Below are 14212 nucleotides of genomic sequence, written 5' to 3'. Positions count from 1 at the left end.
TTTTTTTTTTTTAATGGCCATAAATGTGCATTTCCCCCATAGGCTAAAGCATGAAAATAAGCATTTGGGGCATTTTAGCACATGTGAATTTGTGCAAATCCAGAAACGAAATCCGATTCCGCCAGTGGGCGGATGACGGAACAAAAGGCATCTGACAATCCATGAAACAAAGATGGAACAGATGTTATGTGATTCTACATCCCTGTTATTTTCTTCGTGTGAGAGAGCTGAGCATTTAAAAGTATTGAGTGAGTCCTTTCTCCTTTGAAATTTGATCATATTTTTCCTGGGTGAAGGAGCCATTCTTGAAAAACAGCCTCAGCAATAGCACGGGCAGCTGCTTACTTTTCATTTTGTCTAAAGAAGGCAGGGCCAACCTCCATGCCTTCAGGTTTTAATATCAAGCCTTTGGCCAACAGCAACCCCCACCCCACCCCCCACCTGCTGTCCTCTTTTTAGCCCTGCAAGTGCCATCATCCCCAACAACAGTTACTTTGGATTTTTGTGCAATGGCACCATCCGGGCATGCTTTGCATGTTGCTTTGCATGAATTTCATTTATGGTCAGATGTGAGGAGGTTCCCCCCCCCCCCCATCCTCAGCAAGAAAATAAGTAGTATGTTAGCAACACAGTTATGGTACTTTGGTTATTGTAATGTTCAAATTAATGGAATTCTATTATTAATAATATTAATATTAATGATAATAACAACAATGTAGTTAATCAGCACAGAACAACAGTATGCATTGGATATTGAATATCCTGGTAACAAATTTACATCCATCTGGTTTCCATGTGTATGGGGTGTGTGTGGGCGTGGATGAATCTGAAGTTAGCCCATAAAATCTGTCTTGAATGTTTTGCAAGATGCCAGAATGGGGACATCTAAATTTTCTTTTCTTTGTTTTTTTCAACTTATGTAAAGATTTGTTTATGCTGTACCTCCAGGATGAGAGGATTGTATGATTTAAAGAGAGTTTAGTGCTTTCTGCTTTCGAGTTAATTCTTTCATAGAAGCCTTGATGTATAAAAGATGCCAGAGGTCAACAGCAAAATGTTCTCAAGTGTTTGATGAGCCTTGAGCTATGTCTCCTTACAAACGTCAGCGTACTCCTTTTTTTAAAAAAATAGCATACATAACTTGCAAGAGGAATTGAACCACATTTTCCTATTGCGTAAGCAATTAGAAGACGACATCTTGGCTAACTGGAATTTGCGGAAGGTGCTGGAAGATCAAATCAAGACCAACGGAAGGGAAGGTAAGGAGGATGAAAACGGGCAGGGGTTGAACCTGGAACATCAGCTGGGGAAAGTGAACAGGATATTAGGCAGGGTCCTGACACCGGAGGTTTTAGACCTGGGTGTGCAAAACACAACAGGCATCAATTAAAAAACAATTGGGAGAAAAAACTACAGAGTACTAAAATGGTGAAGTTTAGCGTGTTTGCAAACAAGGTATAGAGCCATTTGCTGCTGAATTTTGGCTGCAAATCACAATTAAATAATAAACACAATTTTGCTCTTAATTTGGGGTGTCCCACGTGCTGTATGGGGCATGTACAGGGGGCGTGAAATTGGTTCCTGGACCTCTTACCATTGCCCACCACGTTTTAAACATATGAGTGGGCCGAGGAGGAGATGCTGAGGCTATGACGTCTCCGAGTCAGCTGACAGGTTGCTCGGGCAGGCTGATACCGCAGGCTGGCTGGTGCCTTCGGCTCTCCGCCTGCCGAGCTTGCAGCGGAGCTGAGGTTCTGGCGGCACAGGAGGTGAGATGCCAGAGCCTGACCGCTGGGAGCCCCCTTTTCACGGTTCACCCGCACACCCCATGGTGCCCCCTTCCAGCCTGTGGTGCAGATGATGCCATTTGATAGCTGCTACCAGTGCTCTGGGTTACCACATGGGGCGTTCTCTGTCTGAGGCAGAGCCTTCCCCAACCTGGTGCCCTCCAGATGTTTTGGAGGACAACTCCTAGGGATCCTGACCATTGGCCCTGCTGGCTGGGGCTGATGGAAGTTGAATTCCCAAACGTCTGGAGCGCACCAGGCTGGGGAGGTCTACCAGTGTGAGAGTTGGCCAGTCTGTGCCTAGCAGGCAGGTGATAAGGTAACAAGGTAGCAGTTGAAGTCTGCAGGAAGCTACCACAGAGTCTAACTTTGGATCCTCCTCTCCCGTCTTTCATTGCAGTCCCTAGTCACAGTGGGCTGCTGCTTGAGTGGGCAGCAAACCCCAGAAGCTGCCTTAGTTGTCGTCTTGCTCCTCTGGGCCAGGAGAGCAGAGGGAAAGGCACAGCACAAACTGGCCAAGGAGAGACACAGTAAGAGCCCAAGGCCAAACGTTTGCAGGAGCCAGGGGTGTTGCTAGGCACTTCCAAGAGTGCCCAGGCCCTCGGGATGCCAATCTGCATAAAATTGCCTATGTTGGTTTATATGTATACATTCAAATGTAGAAACAATGACTAGGAATTATCTGAATTTACAGGAGGCAAAGCCAGCCAATGAATTTCTCATCCAAATAATCTCAGCTAAAATAAATCCTTCAGTTGATTTGCACCCTGCCTAAAATCATCCCAGACCAATGACAGCCCCCCTCCCCCAGCTTAACTGCTATGCAGGGAGAGATTTTTGGAGGGGTGGTGGTGTTGTGACATGTGGTAAGGGGAGAGTTAACCCTTCCCTCCCCAGTTGCATTCCCCTTTGAAAACCACCCCCGGCATGGCAATTAAGCTAAGAACAAAAACCGTCCATTGGCAATAATAGGTGCTCAGGGCTCTGTGGAATAGATCCAGGGTCCTGGGAAATCGATTTGGGTCTGGGGCCCCATGGGCTCAGGCCTAGCAATGCTCCTGATGGAAGCCCTCAGCAGAACCCCACCATCCCCTTGCTTTCCATGTGCTAGACAGGGAGAGCTGGGGAATAAAGGCTGCCTGACTGTCACAGCGATGAACAGACTGTACAAAAAACGCTACCATCCATTTTCCCCTTCAGGGTGCCTTCTTAGTCTTCCCCCCAGGGCCGGCCCAGTCATAAAGGCAAACTAGGGCTCCACCTGATCCTTTGCAACTGTATTGGGAAGAGAGAAAGCTCAGCTACCTGCACTTTCGGAGGAGACTGGCTGATGTCTTCTGCGTTTGAGCCTGAATATTGACCACTGAGTTGGAATAAGAGGGGGAAGTAGAGAAGTGGCATTAAAAACAAAAAGAAGAATGGCAGAATCCCAGTCAGCTCAGCAGACCATAAAACGCAAGAGCCTGGGGGCAAAATTACATGCCACCACAAATCTTTGGGGGTTGACCTTGGTCTCCCCTGCCCTCAGCCAGTGCTTGCGTTATAGGTTTGCATGTGGCAAAGCCATCTTGCTTGAGGCAGCTGTCCCCAGATGAGGTACTCTGTAAGATATAGGAAATCTGGGAGATCCTGTAAGACTTGGGAGATGTGCTGACCAGCTTGTCCCTCCACTCACCACCCCGTCATGTTGCTGAGCTTGGGAACAGTGATGGGGATGTCTCTTTGGTTTCCTACAGCAGCACCCCCACCCCCCTGGCCACACACACACACTTTTTGCCTGCAGAGTATGATCTGGATTTGAAATAAGCCGATTGAGACAGGCTCCCTTCCCACAAATTGCACAGTTAAACAGCATAAGCCACTCTTTTCTATTCAGTTCCTGCAGTCTGGTGCGCCAATAGCTGAAATAAGAATTCTGCACTGTTGTTTAACCTGGCTTTTCTCCCCCTCGAGACCCTGGGTTCATTTTCACAAAATCTCAACTACAGCAGAATAATTCATGTCTCCCCTCCCCCTCCCTTCCTTTGCACCTGCCTGAAATTATTTCAAAATTCAATGCTAAATATGCAAATTATAATTCTGCATTAGATTCACAATGCATGCTGATAGCTAGTGAAAAATCTCATATGTCTAAGATGTCAAGAAGGTACAAAAGAGTCTGAGGGTAAAAGTTCCTTTAATTAAAGGGAATGCTTTGTGTGGGATGGAAAACATAGCCGCAATTTCCTCCAGTTTTAACAGTCTGGTACATTATTATAAATGTATTTCGCATTATTATTTTATTTTATTTTATTTAGTCCTCAAAGTATGCTAGGCATTTTGCAGAAGATCAAAAACAATCTTTGCCTCATCTGGCTTAGAATCTAAAACAGCCTTCCCCAACCTGGTCCCCTCCTGAGGTGTTGGACTACAGTTCCCATTATCTTGAGCCAGCATGGCCAGGTTGGGCAAGAATGACCTAAAATATAGAAGTGTATGTCTTGTATTAAAGTATTGCCTCCTCCCTAGACAGTTGTAAGTAATGGATATGAGGCCTGGCTGCTGCATGAAGCAGAATGAGTTGGAAGTCTGTATCTCTTTGGGCTGCAGGTGGGAGGGATCCTGTTTTTGCATGGTAAAAGCAAAACGAAACCACACAATTCACATCTTGTGGCAGCAAATCCCATCGGACATCTCGGAAGCTAAGCAGCGTCAGCCCTGGTTAGTACTTGGATGGGAGACTGCCTGGGAATCAGGCTTCCTGCACTGAGCAGGGGGTTGGACTCAATGCTTTTGTAGGCCCAACCTTATGATTCTGTGGCTATGGCCTTTCAAGTTAAAAAAAAGAAAAGGAAAAAAAAAAACCTAGCTCATCAGGGAAACAAGTTTTATTCCAGCTGGTTCCCTGTTGGGCTAGTTTTCTACTTGCAGGGAGTTTGTTATGTAGGGGACCACTCGATAACGCGATCCCCCTTAACTGAAGTCTGTGCAATACAGCCCATTCTGCCAACTCAGTTGCATGCATGGCAGCCCAGTTAGCCGCTTAGCCCATGCCAGGGTGGGAGCCCAGAAGGCTGCTATCAAGACGTGGCAAAGGGGCAGGCTAGCTGCAGGAGTTCAGATCCCTGTGGAGGGAGACTCTGAATGCTGCATGCAAGACAACTCAGAGCAGCAAGCGAGGGATGCTCTCCCGTGACTGCCTGGAGCCAACTGTAAGCTTTAGTAGTCCTGCCTCTGGGGTGTTGTCTTGAACTCCACCCACTTAAAGGGCTGGGCCATATTCTTCAGGCATTTGGCTCTGGCAGGACTGGGGAGCTGCCTACTGCCCCTGGCAACTGTGCAGGTTTCCTAGGAGGAGGTGTCCTTGGAGCGGGAGAAATGAGACAGGGCTACCTTCTCAGGAGACGGCAGAAGTATTGGCTCCTGCAGCTTCCCTCCCGTGGGGGTCTCTGGTAAGGTGGGTATTTCCAGGGCTCTCTGGGCAGAGTTCCTGCCCCTACTCTTACCCGTCCTCCATGTCGTCAGGGTCTAAGGACACCGCTCTGGCAAATCCTTCCTAGCCTGTCTGAAGTTCAGCAGCTGGGGTTGGAACCTCTGTGGCCTGAGCCAAGTCCCCCTATGCCCAGATTTCCCCCTTCTTATAGCCTTATCCATGCCTACCCCCTGACCACACCCAAAGTAGTTAGAAAGATTTAATTACACAACAAACCCTATAAAATTGTACCGAGACAAAAAATCAACAGTCCGAGAGCATATGAACATTCCTGATTTATAATAATCATACAGCAAGTTATACTAATACACATCCACCTGTCCCAGTTAATTTCTGAGATTTCACCAAGCACTGCCATTAAGCCTACTCTTCGTAATCATAAGGACGATGGTGGTGGTGGTGGGGAAGAATGAATGAATTTGCCCAATTTCAAATTCTACTCTGTTTTTGCATATGAACAGAATCACAGAGAACATAGATCTGGCAATACTAAAAGGCAGTGCTGATCTGCAAATAGTAAATTGTACTACCACTTAAATAGTAGTACACTTAAGGTTGTCAGTTGAAAACGGACTCTCTCTCCCCCCGTTATATGTATATGACTTTTTGGGAGGGGGGAATCTTCCTGTCTCTGGCGTGGGCTGGTCCATGAAGTCACGAAGAGTTGGAAGCGACTGACCGAATAAACAACAACAATCTTCCTGTGCAAGTATATAGATTCTGAAATACTGTTATTTTAATTTTATTCTATAAATTCTGAAATAATGTTATTTTAATTTTATTCTATTGGTAGAGGAAACCATATCTTCTTGGAGCGATCAGACGTCCTACATGAGCATTTGTTTAAGAGAGCAGGATCGTTTGGACTTGCAGATAGACCATCTGACTCTTGAGGAGCTGAAGAAAAAGGTAGTGCTATCTTGGTTCCTTTACAGCAATTCAGGCTGCAACCCTATGCACATTTACTTGGGAGTAGCCCCCATTGAAGAGCAGGCTTAAGTAGGATTGGCAGGATCCAGGCACATAACCCATCAAAAGAGAGAGTGAACAAGAGGCTCAAGATTCCAAGTAGCAGGACAGAGCCGATATGGTTAGTCCACCTAGCTCAGTATTTGTCTGCTTGAATGGGGATGGCTCTCCAAGGCCTCGGGCACACTCCTTTCCCAGCTCTGTTCAATGAGACCTTTTAGGGTTGCCAGAGATTGAATCCAGGACCTTCTGCATGTGAGTTTGGTGATCTACCACCGAGCAATGACTCGGGAATTAACATGATTTCCAATAATTCTTCAAAGCTTTCATGTCAACTCATAACCACCTGAGATTGGGATTTCCAGAAGGGTACCAGTATTAGTCTGTTGCAGCAGAAAGAACCAGAAGTCTTGTGGCTCCTTTGACGGATTTATCAGGGCACAAGGGTTGACTTCATGCATCTGATGGAGTGGTCTCTCGACCACGAAAGCTTATGCCATGATACATGCTGGAGAAGCCTTCCCCAGCCTGGTGATCTCCAGATGTTTGGGATTTCAACTCCCATCAGCCCTGGCCAGTGGTCAGGCTTCCTAGATGGGTTTTCTCCCAGAATTGTGTGTTCTCTGCATACCAAGGGCTCCATGGCTGAGAATGCTGAGTCTCCGTGGGGCAAAAATGGAAAACCTGAGGTGGGGAGAGGGGGAATGGACTATACTGAAAGAAGGCATGGCTGGCTGGAACCCTGAACAGTAGCACTCCACACTGCAACACTCAGTGGGGAACAAAAGATGGGCATGCGCTTCATAGGCGAACAGCCTCAGGAGGCAGGCAGTGCAGGTTTTCAACATGCCATCCCTTTAAAGTTGTCCCAGGTGAAGTGGCTGGAAGAATATAAGTGTGCCCTGAGTCTCTGAGGGTTTCCTCTTGCTCTTTCAGATTGTGGAACTCCTCTCAGCGGTGAAGGAGCTGCATATGGTAAATCAAGATCTAAAAAGGAAGCAACTTGAATTCTCCACGTTGGATCCCCTGGCCAAGGAAAGATGGAAGATATTAGAAAATAGTGAGGTGAGGCATGGCTTCCTATTCCCTCTAAACCTGATGTGTTGTGTCACTTTGCTTTTTCTCATGTGGTTCTTAGATATGCATCAACCCTTGCCTGAACTGGCATTTTCAGGAAGGGCATCTGGGAAATTGAGGAAAATATGGGTGGCAACAGATGAAATTCTAGATTATATTGGCAGATTGAAAAGAAACACATCACCAGGTCCAGATGGTATCCATCCAAGAGTTCTTCAAGAACTCAAATGTGAAATTGCTGATCTTCTAACAACAATATGCAACATGTCCCTAAGATTGTCCTCTGAAGCAGAGGACTGGAAAGTGACCAATGTAACGCCATTTTTAAAAAAGAGAGCCAAGGAGGAACCAGGAATTACGGGCTGGTTAGATTAACATGTGTTCTGGGTAACTTGGTGGAAAGGATTATTAAAAATGGAATTATCAAGCATATAGCACGACAAGTCTTGCTGAGGAAGAATCAGCACGGCTTCTGCCAAGGTAAGTCCTGTCTCATTAAAATTTTAGAGCTCTTTAGCAGTATAATCAAGCATGTGGATAGGGGTGTTCCAGTAGACATTGTTTATTGGACTTTCAAAAAGCTTTTAACAAAGTCTCTCACCAAAGACTCCTGAGCAAACTTGGCAGTTATGGGACATGACAGCCTTACCTAACCTGGTGCTGTCCAGATGTGTTGAACTGCAGCTCTTGTCCTTCCCAGTCAATGACCATGCTGACTGGAAGTGGTGGGAGTTGAAATCTAACACATCTGGAAGGCTGGGATAAGAGGAGAGGTCCTCGTATGGATCGGTAACTGGTTAAAGAACAGAAAGCAGAGAGTAGGAATAAATGGTAAATTCTCCCAATGGAGGAATGTAAACAGTAGGGTTCCACAGGGATCTGTATTGGGTCCTATGATTTTCAACTCATTCATAGATGATCTTGAATTAGGGATGAGCAGCAAAGGTCCCATGGTAGATGATCACCACATGAAAATGCCCTTTCAGGGCCCTCCAACCATCAGCTTTGGTTGACTCACATCCCTGACTTGTGTATATAGGAACCTTTTCTCTCCCAGAAAGAAAACGGCATTGCAGAACAATATTCTGGTTGTATTTTTGGTTTTAATTTTTGTGAACCGCCCAGAGAGCTTTGGCTATTGGGCGGTATAGAAATGAAATAAATAAATATGGGCAGCCTTATCTCAAGGTGTGTTCCCCCCCCCCCAACAGCTGGCCTTTTGTATGTATGTGTTGAGATCTGGGCCTCATTTCTGTTCAACAGGAACTGAGTTACAAGTTACAAGCTGCTCATAAGAACATAGAAAGAGCCGTGCTGCCTCAGACCAAAGGCCTTTTTGGTCCAGCGTTCTGCTCCCACAGGGGCCAAACAGATATCCATGGGAAGCCCACAAATAGGACATGAGTGCAGCAGCACCCTTCTGCTCATGTTCCCCAGCCACTGGTATACAGAGGCATATTGCCTCTGATACTGGAGGTCATATTACGATCAATATGACTTGTGGCCACTGAGAGCCTTATCCTCTGTGAATTTGTCTAATGCCCTTTCAAGGCATCCAAGCCGGTGGCCATCACCATATCTTGTGTTATTCCATGGTTCCATGGTTTAACTCCTGGTTTAACAAATGGTTTAACTCTTCACTGTGGACAGCTAGGCTGGTGAGGACTGGGGAGAGGGCCTTTTCTGTGGTGGCCCCCACTCTGTGAAATTCCCTCCCTAGTGACCTCCACCATGCCCCTCTTTGATGAGCTTCCACTGGGCGTTAAAAACCTGGCTGTTCAGGTGGGCATTTGGGGTGGGTTAGGGTTTTTTTTAGAGCAGTGTTGTTTTGTTCCGTTGATTATGTAAATTTGTTATTAGTATCGTACGCCTCCTAGAGTGGCTGGGTAGCCGGCCAGATGGGTGGCTAATAAATCTAATGAATGAATGCCCTTTGATTTGGGTGGCATAAAAATGGGCTGCACCACTGAGCTGTGGCCCTCCCCGTATGGCGGTGGGTGACATGATAGTCTGACCTGTCATCCTATTCCTCCCTCTCTGCCCCCCCCCCCCCCCGGCCAGTCTTGCATTTGATCAGTATTCTTGTTGATCAGTTCAGTGGCAAACCTCGACTCTGCATATTGCTATTCTTTTAAGCACTCTTTCTGGGCCTTTTCCTCTCTTCTTTTAATGTCCTTCCCCTTCTTCAGTACATATACAGTCAGAACAGGAACGAAAGCTAAGCAAACCATGTTGCTGACTGACAGTTTCTATCTTGAGTTCTTAAATTGGACTTCTGCCTCAAAGAACCGGAAAATGGAATGTTTGAAGAACTTGATTTTTGTCTGTTTCGAGCAGATTTAAGGCTGTGGGTACAGAGCAACCGTGATATTTACACAGGTCTGATAGGGCAGCACTTGATGACGGGACAGCCCTGCTCTTGAGTATTAAGTAGGCCATTAGCTACACACTGCCCCACACTGTGTATGTATTCTGCAATGCTCTTTGCAGAGTTTTGGGTGGCTTGATTCAGAACTTCCACTTTAGAAGCACAGAAGTTAAAACTGGTGCAGAAACTTGATCATGGCAACACCTTTGAACAATTCTCTCTGAATGTCATCCTGCTCATCCTTTTAAAGCTGTTGTACCCTGTCCCATGGTCCCCTTCCCTTCCCACTTAACTGGCCTGGGAATGGCGGTATGAGCAGCTGGAGGAAACCTGGCTGGGGGTTTCTCTGGAGGCTTTCTTTCCCTGATGCTGGGAGGCAGCACCTCAGGGGCTCTGGGAAAGGTGTTTTCCAGGGTGTCTTGAGTATGGACCTTGGGCAGTCTGGAAAACGACATGTCCCAGGGCTCCTTTGCCCGAGACATTGCTGAGCGTGTCGAATTTATATTCTGAAGCAGGTATGAGTTTTGGCGATATTCCTATATGAAATGCGGTGATGGCCTAAATGTCCATTTAAAGTTTGAGCACCAGGGCAGGAGAGAAGAGGCAAACCACACGGTCATGCAAGGTCCGCTTTGCAGACCTCAGATATCAGAACCATTTGTGTGCATTTGTTCAGGACACGATTTCTGCATTTCATGTTCGAACAACAGCTCGACCTGCAGACCCATGTTGAAGGGGCCCGAGAAGGATGCAAAATACGCGTCAACACGACTTGTCCCTTGGAAGCATTGAGACATCACAATGGAATTTGGTGGGCGTGTTTGCAATGTAATTCTTCTTCAAAATTTGAATGTCAGCTCAACTCCCATGCCTCCTTTCAATGTGGGGAGGAAAGATGCTGAGAGCCAGTGTGGTGTGAGAGCCAGTGTGGTGTAGTGGCTAGAGTGCTGGACTGGGAGTCGGGAGATCCAGGTTCTAGTCCCCACTCGGCCATGGAAGCTCACTGGGCGACTTTGGGCCAGTCACAGACTCTCAGCCCAACCTACCTCACAGGGTTGTTGTTGTGAGGATAAAATGGAGGAAGGAGGAGGATCATGTACGCTGCCTTGAGTTCCTTGGAGGAAAAAAGGCGGGATATAAATGCAATAAATAAATAAATAAATATTATTTATATATATATATATATATATATATATATATATATTTATTATATATATATAAATAAATATTTTTATTTATTTATATTTATATATAAATAAATATATATATTTATTATATATATATATATATATTTATTTATTTATATATAAAAATAAATAAATAAAAATATATTTTTTAAATACTTTAAAGAGCGAGCCCTCTTGAACAGTGGTCTAAACAACTGGAAGGTGTCAGGTGAGAAAAAGTTGTGCCTACTGCATTTTCTTTTTTTTAAAACTATCTAGAATTTTTAGTTTAAAAGGTAGGGTTTTAGATTCACAAAACAAGTAGGACAGATCTCCCCTTGGTTTGCTGTACCATTTCAGGCTGTGGGTTCTGCTGATGCCCTGGACTGTAGCCTGGGTTGCAGGGATCTGCTGTGAATCAGTTCTTGAGCAGGGTTCAGGTTAGGTCAGGTTTCTCAGGTAAGCAAGACAGGACAAGATCAGCACAATGGAAAGCTCCAGTGGGGCTGGAAGCTAGACAGGGTTGTCCGTGTGTTGCTTCAAAAGGAGCAGAGCAAGACTGAGCTTTAAATAAGAGTTCAGTTGCATTTAGGCTGGTTGGCCCTGCCTCTCTACTAACTGAGACTTGGCCTCTTCGAGGCCTGGCCTGTTTAAGCAATCTCAAGCTGCCATGACATTGCTCATTTCCACATGGCCTGAGTCCTCAGTACCTCCTCACTCAGCAACACTGGCCCTTCATCCTGTCTATGTCCAGGTTGCTGCTGGATGTTGGGATCACAATGTTATGAGTGCAAGTGGACAAGTTAGGACTTATAGAATCATAGAACCATGGAATAGTAGGGTTGGAAGGGGCCTATAAGATCATCGAGTCCAACCCCCTGCTCAAGGCAGGAATCCAAGTCAGAGCATCCCTGACAGATGGCTGTCCAGCTTCATTTTGAATGCCTCCAGTGTGGGAGAGCCCACCTCCTCCCTAGGGAATGGGTTCCATTGTCGTATTGCTCTAAAAGTCAGGACGTTTGTCCTGATGTTCAGCCAGAATCTGGCTTCCTGTAACTTGAGCCCATGATTCCGTGTCCTGCACTCTGAGATGATCAAGAAGAGATCCTGGCCTTCCTTTCTGTGACAATCTTTCAAGTACTTGAAGAGCGCTATCCTATCTCCCCTCAGTCTTCTCTTCTCCAGGCTAAACATGCCCAGTTCTTTCAGTCTCTCCTCACAGGGCTTTGTTTCCAGTCCTCTGATCATCTCTGTTGCCCTCCTCTGAACCCTCTCCATTTGGTCTTTATCCTTCTTAAAGTGTGGTCCCCAGAACTGGACACAGTACTCCAGATGAGGCCTAACCAATGCTGAGTAGAGGGGAACTAGTACTTCATGTGATTTGGAAGCTCTACTTTTATGAATGCAGCCCAAAAGAGCATTTGTCTTTTTTGCAGCCACATCCCATTGTTGGCTCATATTCAGCTAGTGATGGACAACAATTCCAAGATCCTTCTCACATGTAGTATTTTTGAGCCAAGTATCACCCCTCTTGTAACTGTGCATTTGGTTTCTTTTTCCTAGGTGCAGAACTTGGCATTTATGCCTATTAAATGTCATTCTGTTGTTTTCTGCCCAGCGCTCTAGCCTATCAAGATCACTGTTTCTGTCTTCCAGGGTATTAGCTATCCCGCCCAATTTTGTGTCATCTGCAAATTTGATCAGCATTTCCTATACCTCCTCATCCAAGCCATTAATAAAAATATTGAAGAGCACTGGGCCCAAGACTTGAGCCCTGCAGTACCCCGCTTGTTACCTCGCCCCAGTTTGAGACGATCCCATTGATCAGCACCCTTTGAGTCCAGTTCTGTAGCCAACTGTGGATCCACCTGATTGTTGTTTCATCTAGCCCACTTTGAGCTAGTTTGCTCATCAGGAGATCATGGGGCACTTTGTCGAAAGCTTTGCTAAAGTCGAGGTATATGATGTCCACAGCATTCCCACAGTCCACAAGGGACCTGATCAAAAAATGAGATCAGATTCGTCTGGCAGGATTTGTTCTTGACAAATCCATGTTGGCTTCGAGTAATCACTGCATTGTTTTCAAGGTGCTTACAGATGGATTGCTGTGTAATCTGCTCCAGAATTGTCCCAGGGACTGATGTCAGACTGACTGGTCTGTAGTTCCCAGGTTCCTGCTTTTTGCCCTTTTTGAAGATCGGGACAACATTAGCCCTTCTCCAGTCATCTGGCACTTCCCCCGTCCTCCATGATTTCTCAAAGAGAATAGACAGCGGTTCTGAGAGTTCTTCTGCCAGTTCCTTTATTACTCTAAGGTGCAGTTCATCTGGCCCTGGAGATTTGAACTCATTCAAAGTAATCAGGTGTTCCTTGGCCTATCGATCTCAAGCTGCAATCCTGCCCCTTCAGCCTGTACTTCGCCTTTGCCAGGGGGCTCATAGAACCTCTTTTGGGAGAAGAGTGAGCCAAAGTAGGAATTGAGCACTTCTGCCTTTTCCTTGTCATCTGTTATCATTTTGCCATCCTTAATAGCTGAACCACTATTTCTTTCCTTTGTCTTTTACTATGCACATATCTGAAGAAAGCCTTTTTGTTGCTTTTATCATCCCTCGCTAACCTCAGCTCGTTCTCAGCTTTAGCCTTCCTGACACCATCCCTGCAATTCTGGGCTACCTGCCTGTACTCTTCCTTTGTAGCTTGGCCTTCCTTCCACTTCCTATATGTGTCCTTTTTTGTTTTCAGGTCATCTCTAAGCTTTTTGTGAAGCCATATTGGCTTCTTCTGTTGTCTTCCACCTTTTCTTCTTGTTGGAATTGTTTGTAATTGTGCCTTGAGAATTTCCTTTTTTTAAAACTCCCACCCATCTTGGACTCCTTTTCTCATTTGAGTCGCTTGCCATGGGACCTTACTTACCATTGTTCTGAGTTTATTAAAATTGGCTTTCCTAAAATCCAGGGTACCTGTTTAGCTATACTCAGCTTTTGCTTCCCTTAGAACCAAGAACTCAAGTACAACATGGTCACTTTCCCCCAGAGTTCCCGTAACTGCTACTTGATCCACTAAATCATCTCTGTTGGTTAGGATCAAGTCAAGGATAGCCAATCCTCTAGTTCCTTTCTCTACATTCTGTAGGAGGAAATTATCAGCAACACAAGTCAGGAATTTCCTGGAGGGGCCATGTTTCACAGAATTTGTCTCCCAACAAATATTGGGGAAATTGAAGTCCCCCATTACTACTGCATCATGCTTCTTTGAAACATTGGCAGTTCGCTTTTCAAAAGTTTCATCCTCATCTTCTCCTTGATTGGGTGGCCAGCAGTAGACTCCGACCACCATGTTCCTTTTATTCTTTGCTCCATTTATTTTAACCCAG

General features: G+C 45.7%; 1 protein-coding gene across 1 annotated transcript in view; it reads left to right on the top strand.

Annotated features, from left to right (window-relative positions):
• Positions 1-14212, top strand: part of CDK5RAP2 (CDK5 regulatory subunit associated protein 2) — a 146294-nt gene that overhangs the window by 60335 nt on the left and 71747 nt on the right. The window contains 3 exon segments of the mRNA XM_084820774.1: positions 1132-1259; positions 6053-6168; positions 7165-7293. Coding sequence (XP_084676900.1) covers positions 1132-1259; positions 6053-6168; positions 7165-7293 — 373 coding nt within the window.

The sequence above is a fragment of the Heloderma suspectum genome, chromosome 14 (genome assembly GCF_057233095.1).
Source record: "Heloderma suspectum isolate Gila_16-S chromosome 14, 16-S_ref, whole genome shotgun sequence".
NCBI classification, from domain to species: Eukaryota; Metazoa; Chordata; class Lepidosauria; order Squamata; family Helodermatidae; genus Heloderma; species Heloderma suspectum.
The sequence above is the reverse complement of the archived record's forward strand: the minus strand, read 5'-3'. Positions and strand labels throughout refer to the sequence as shown.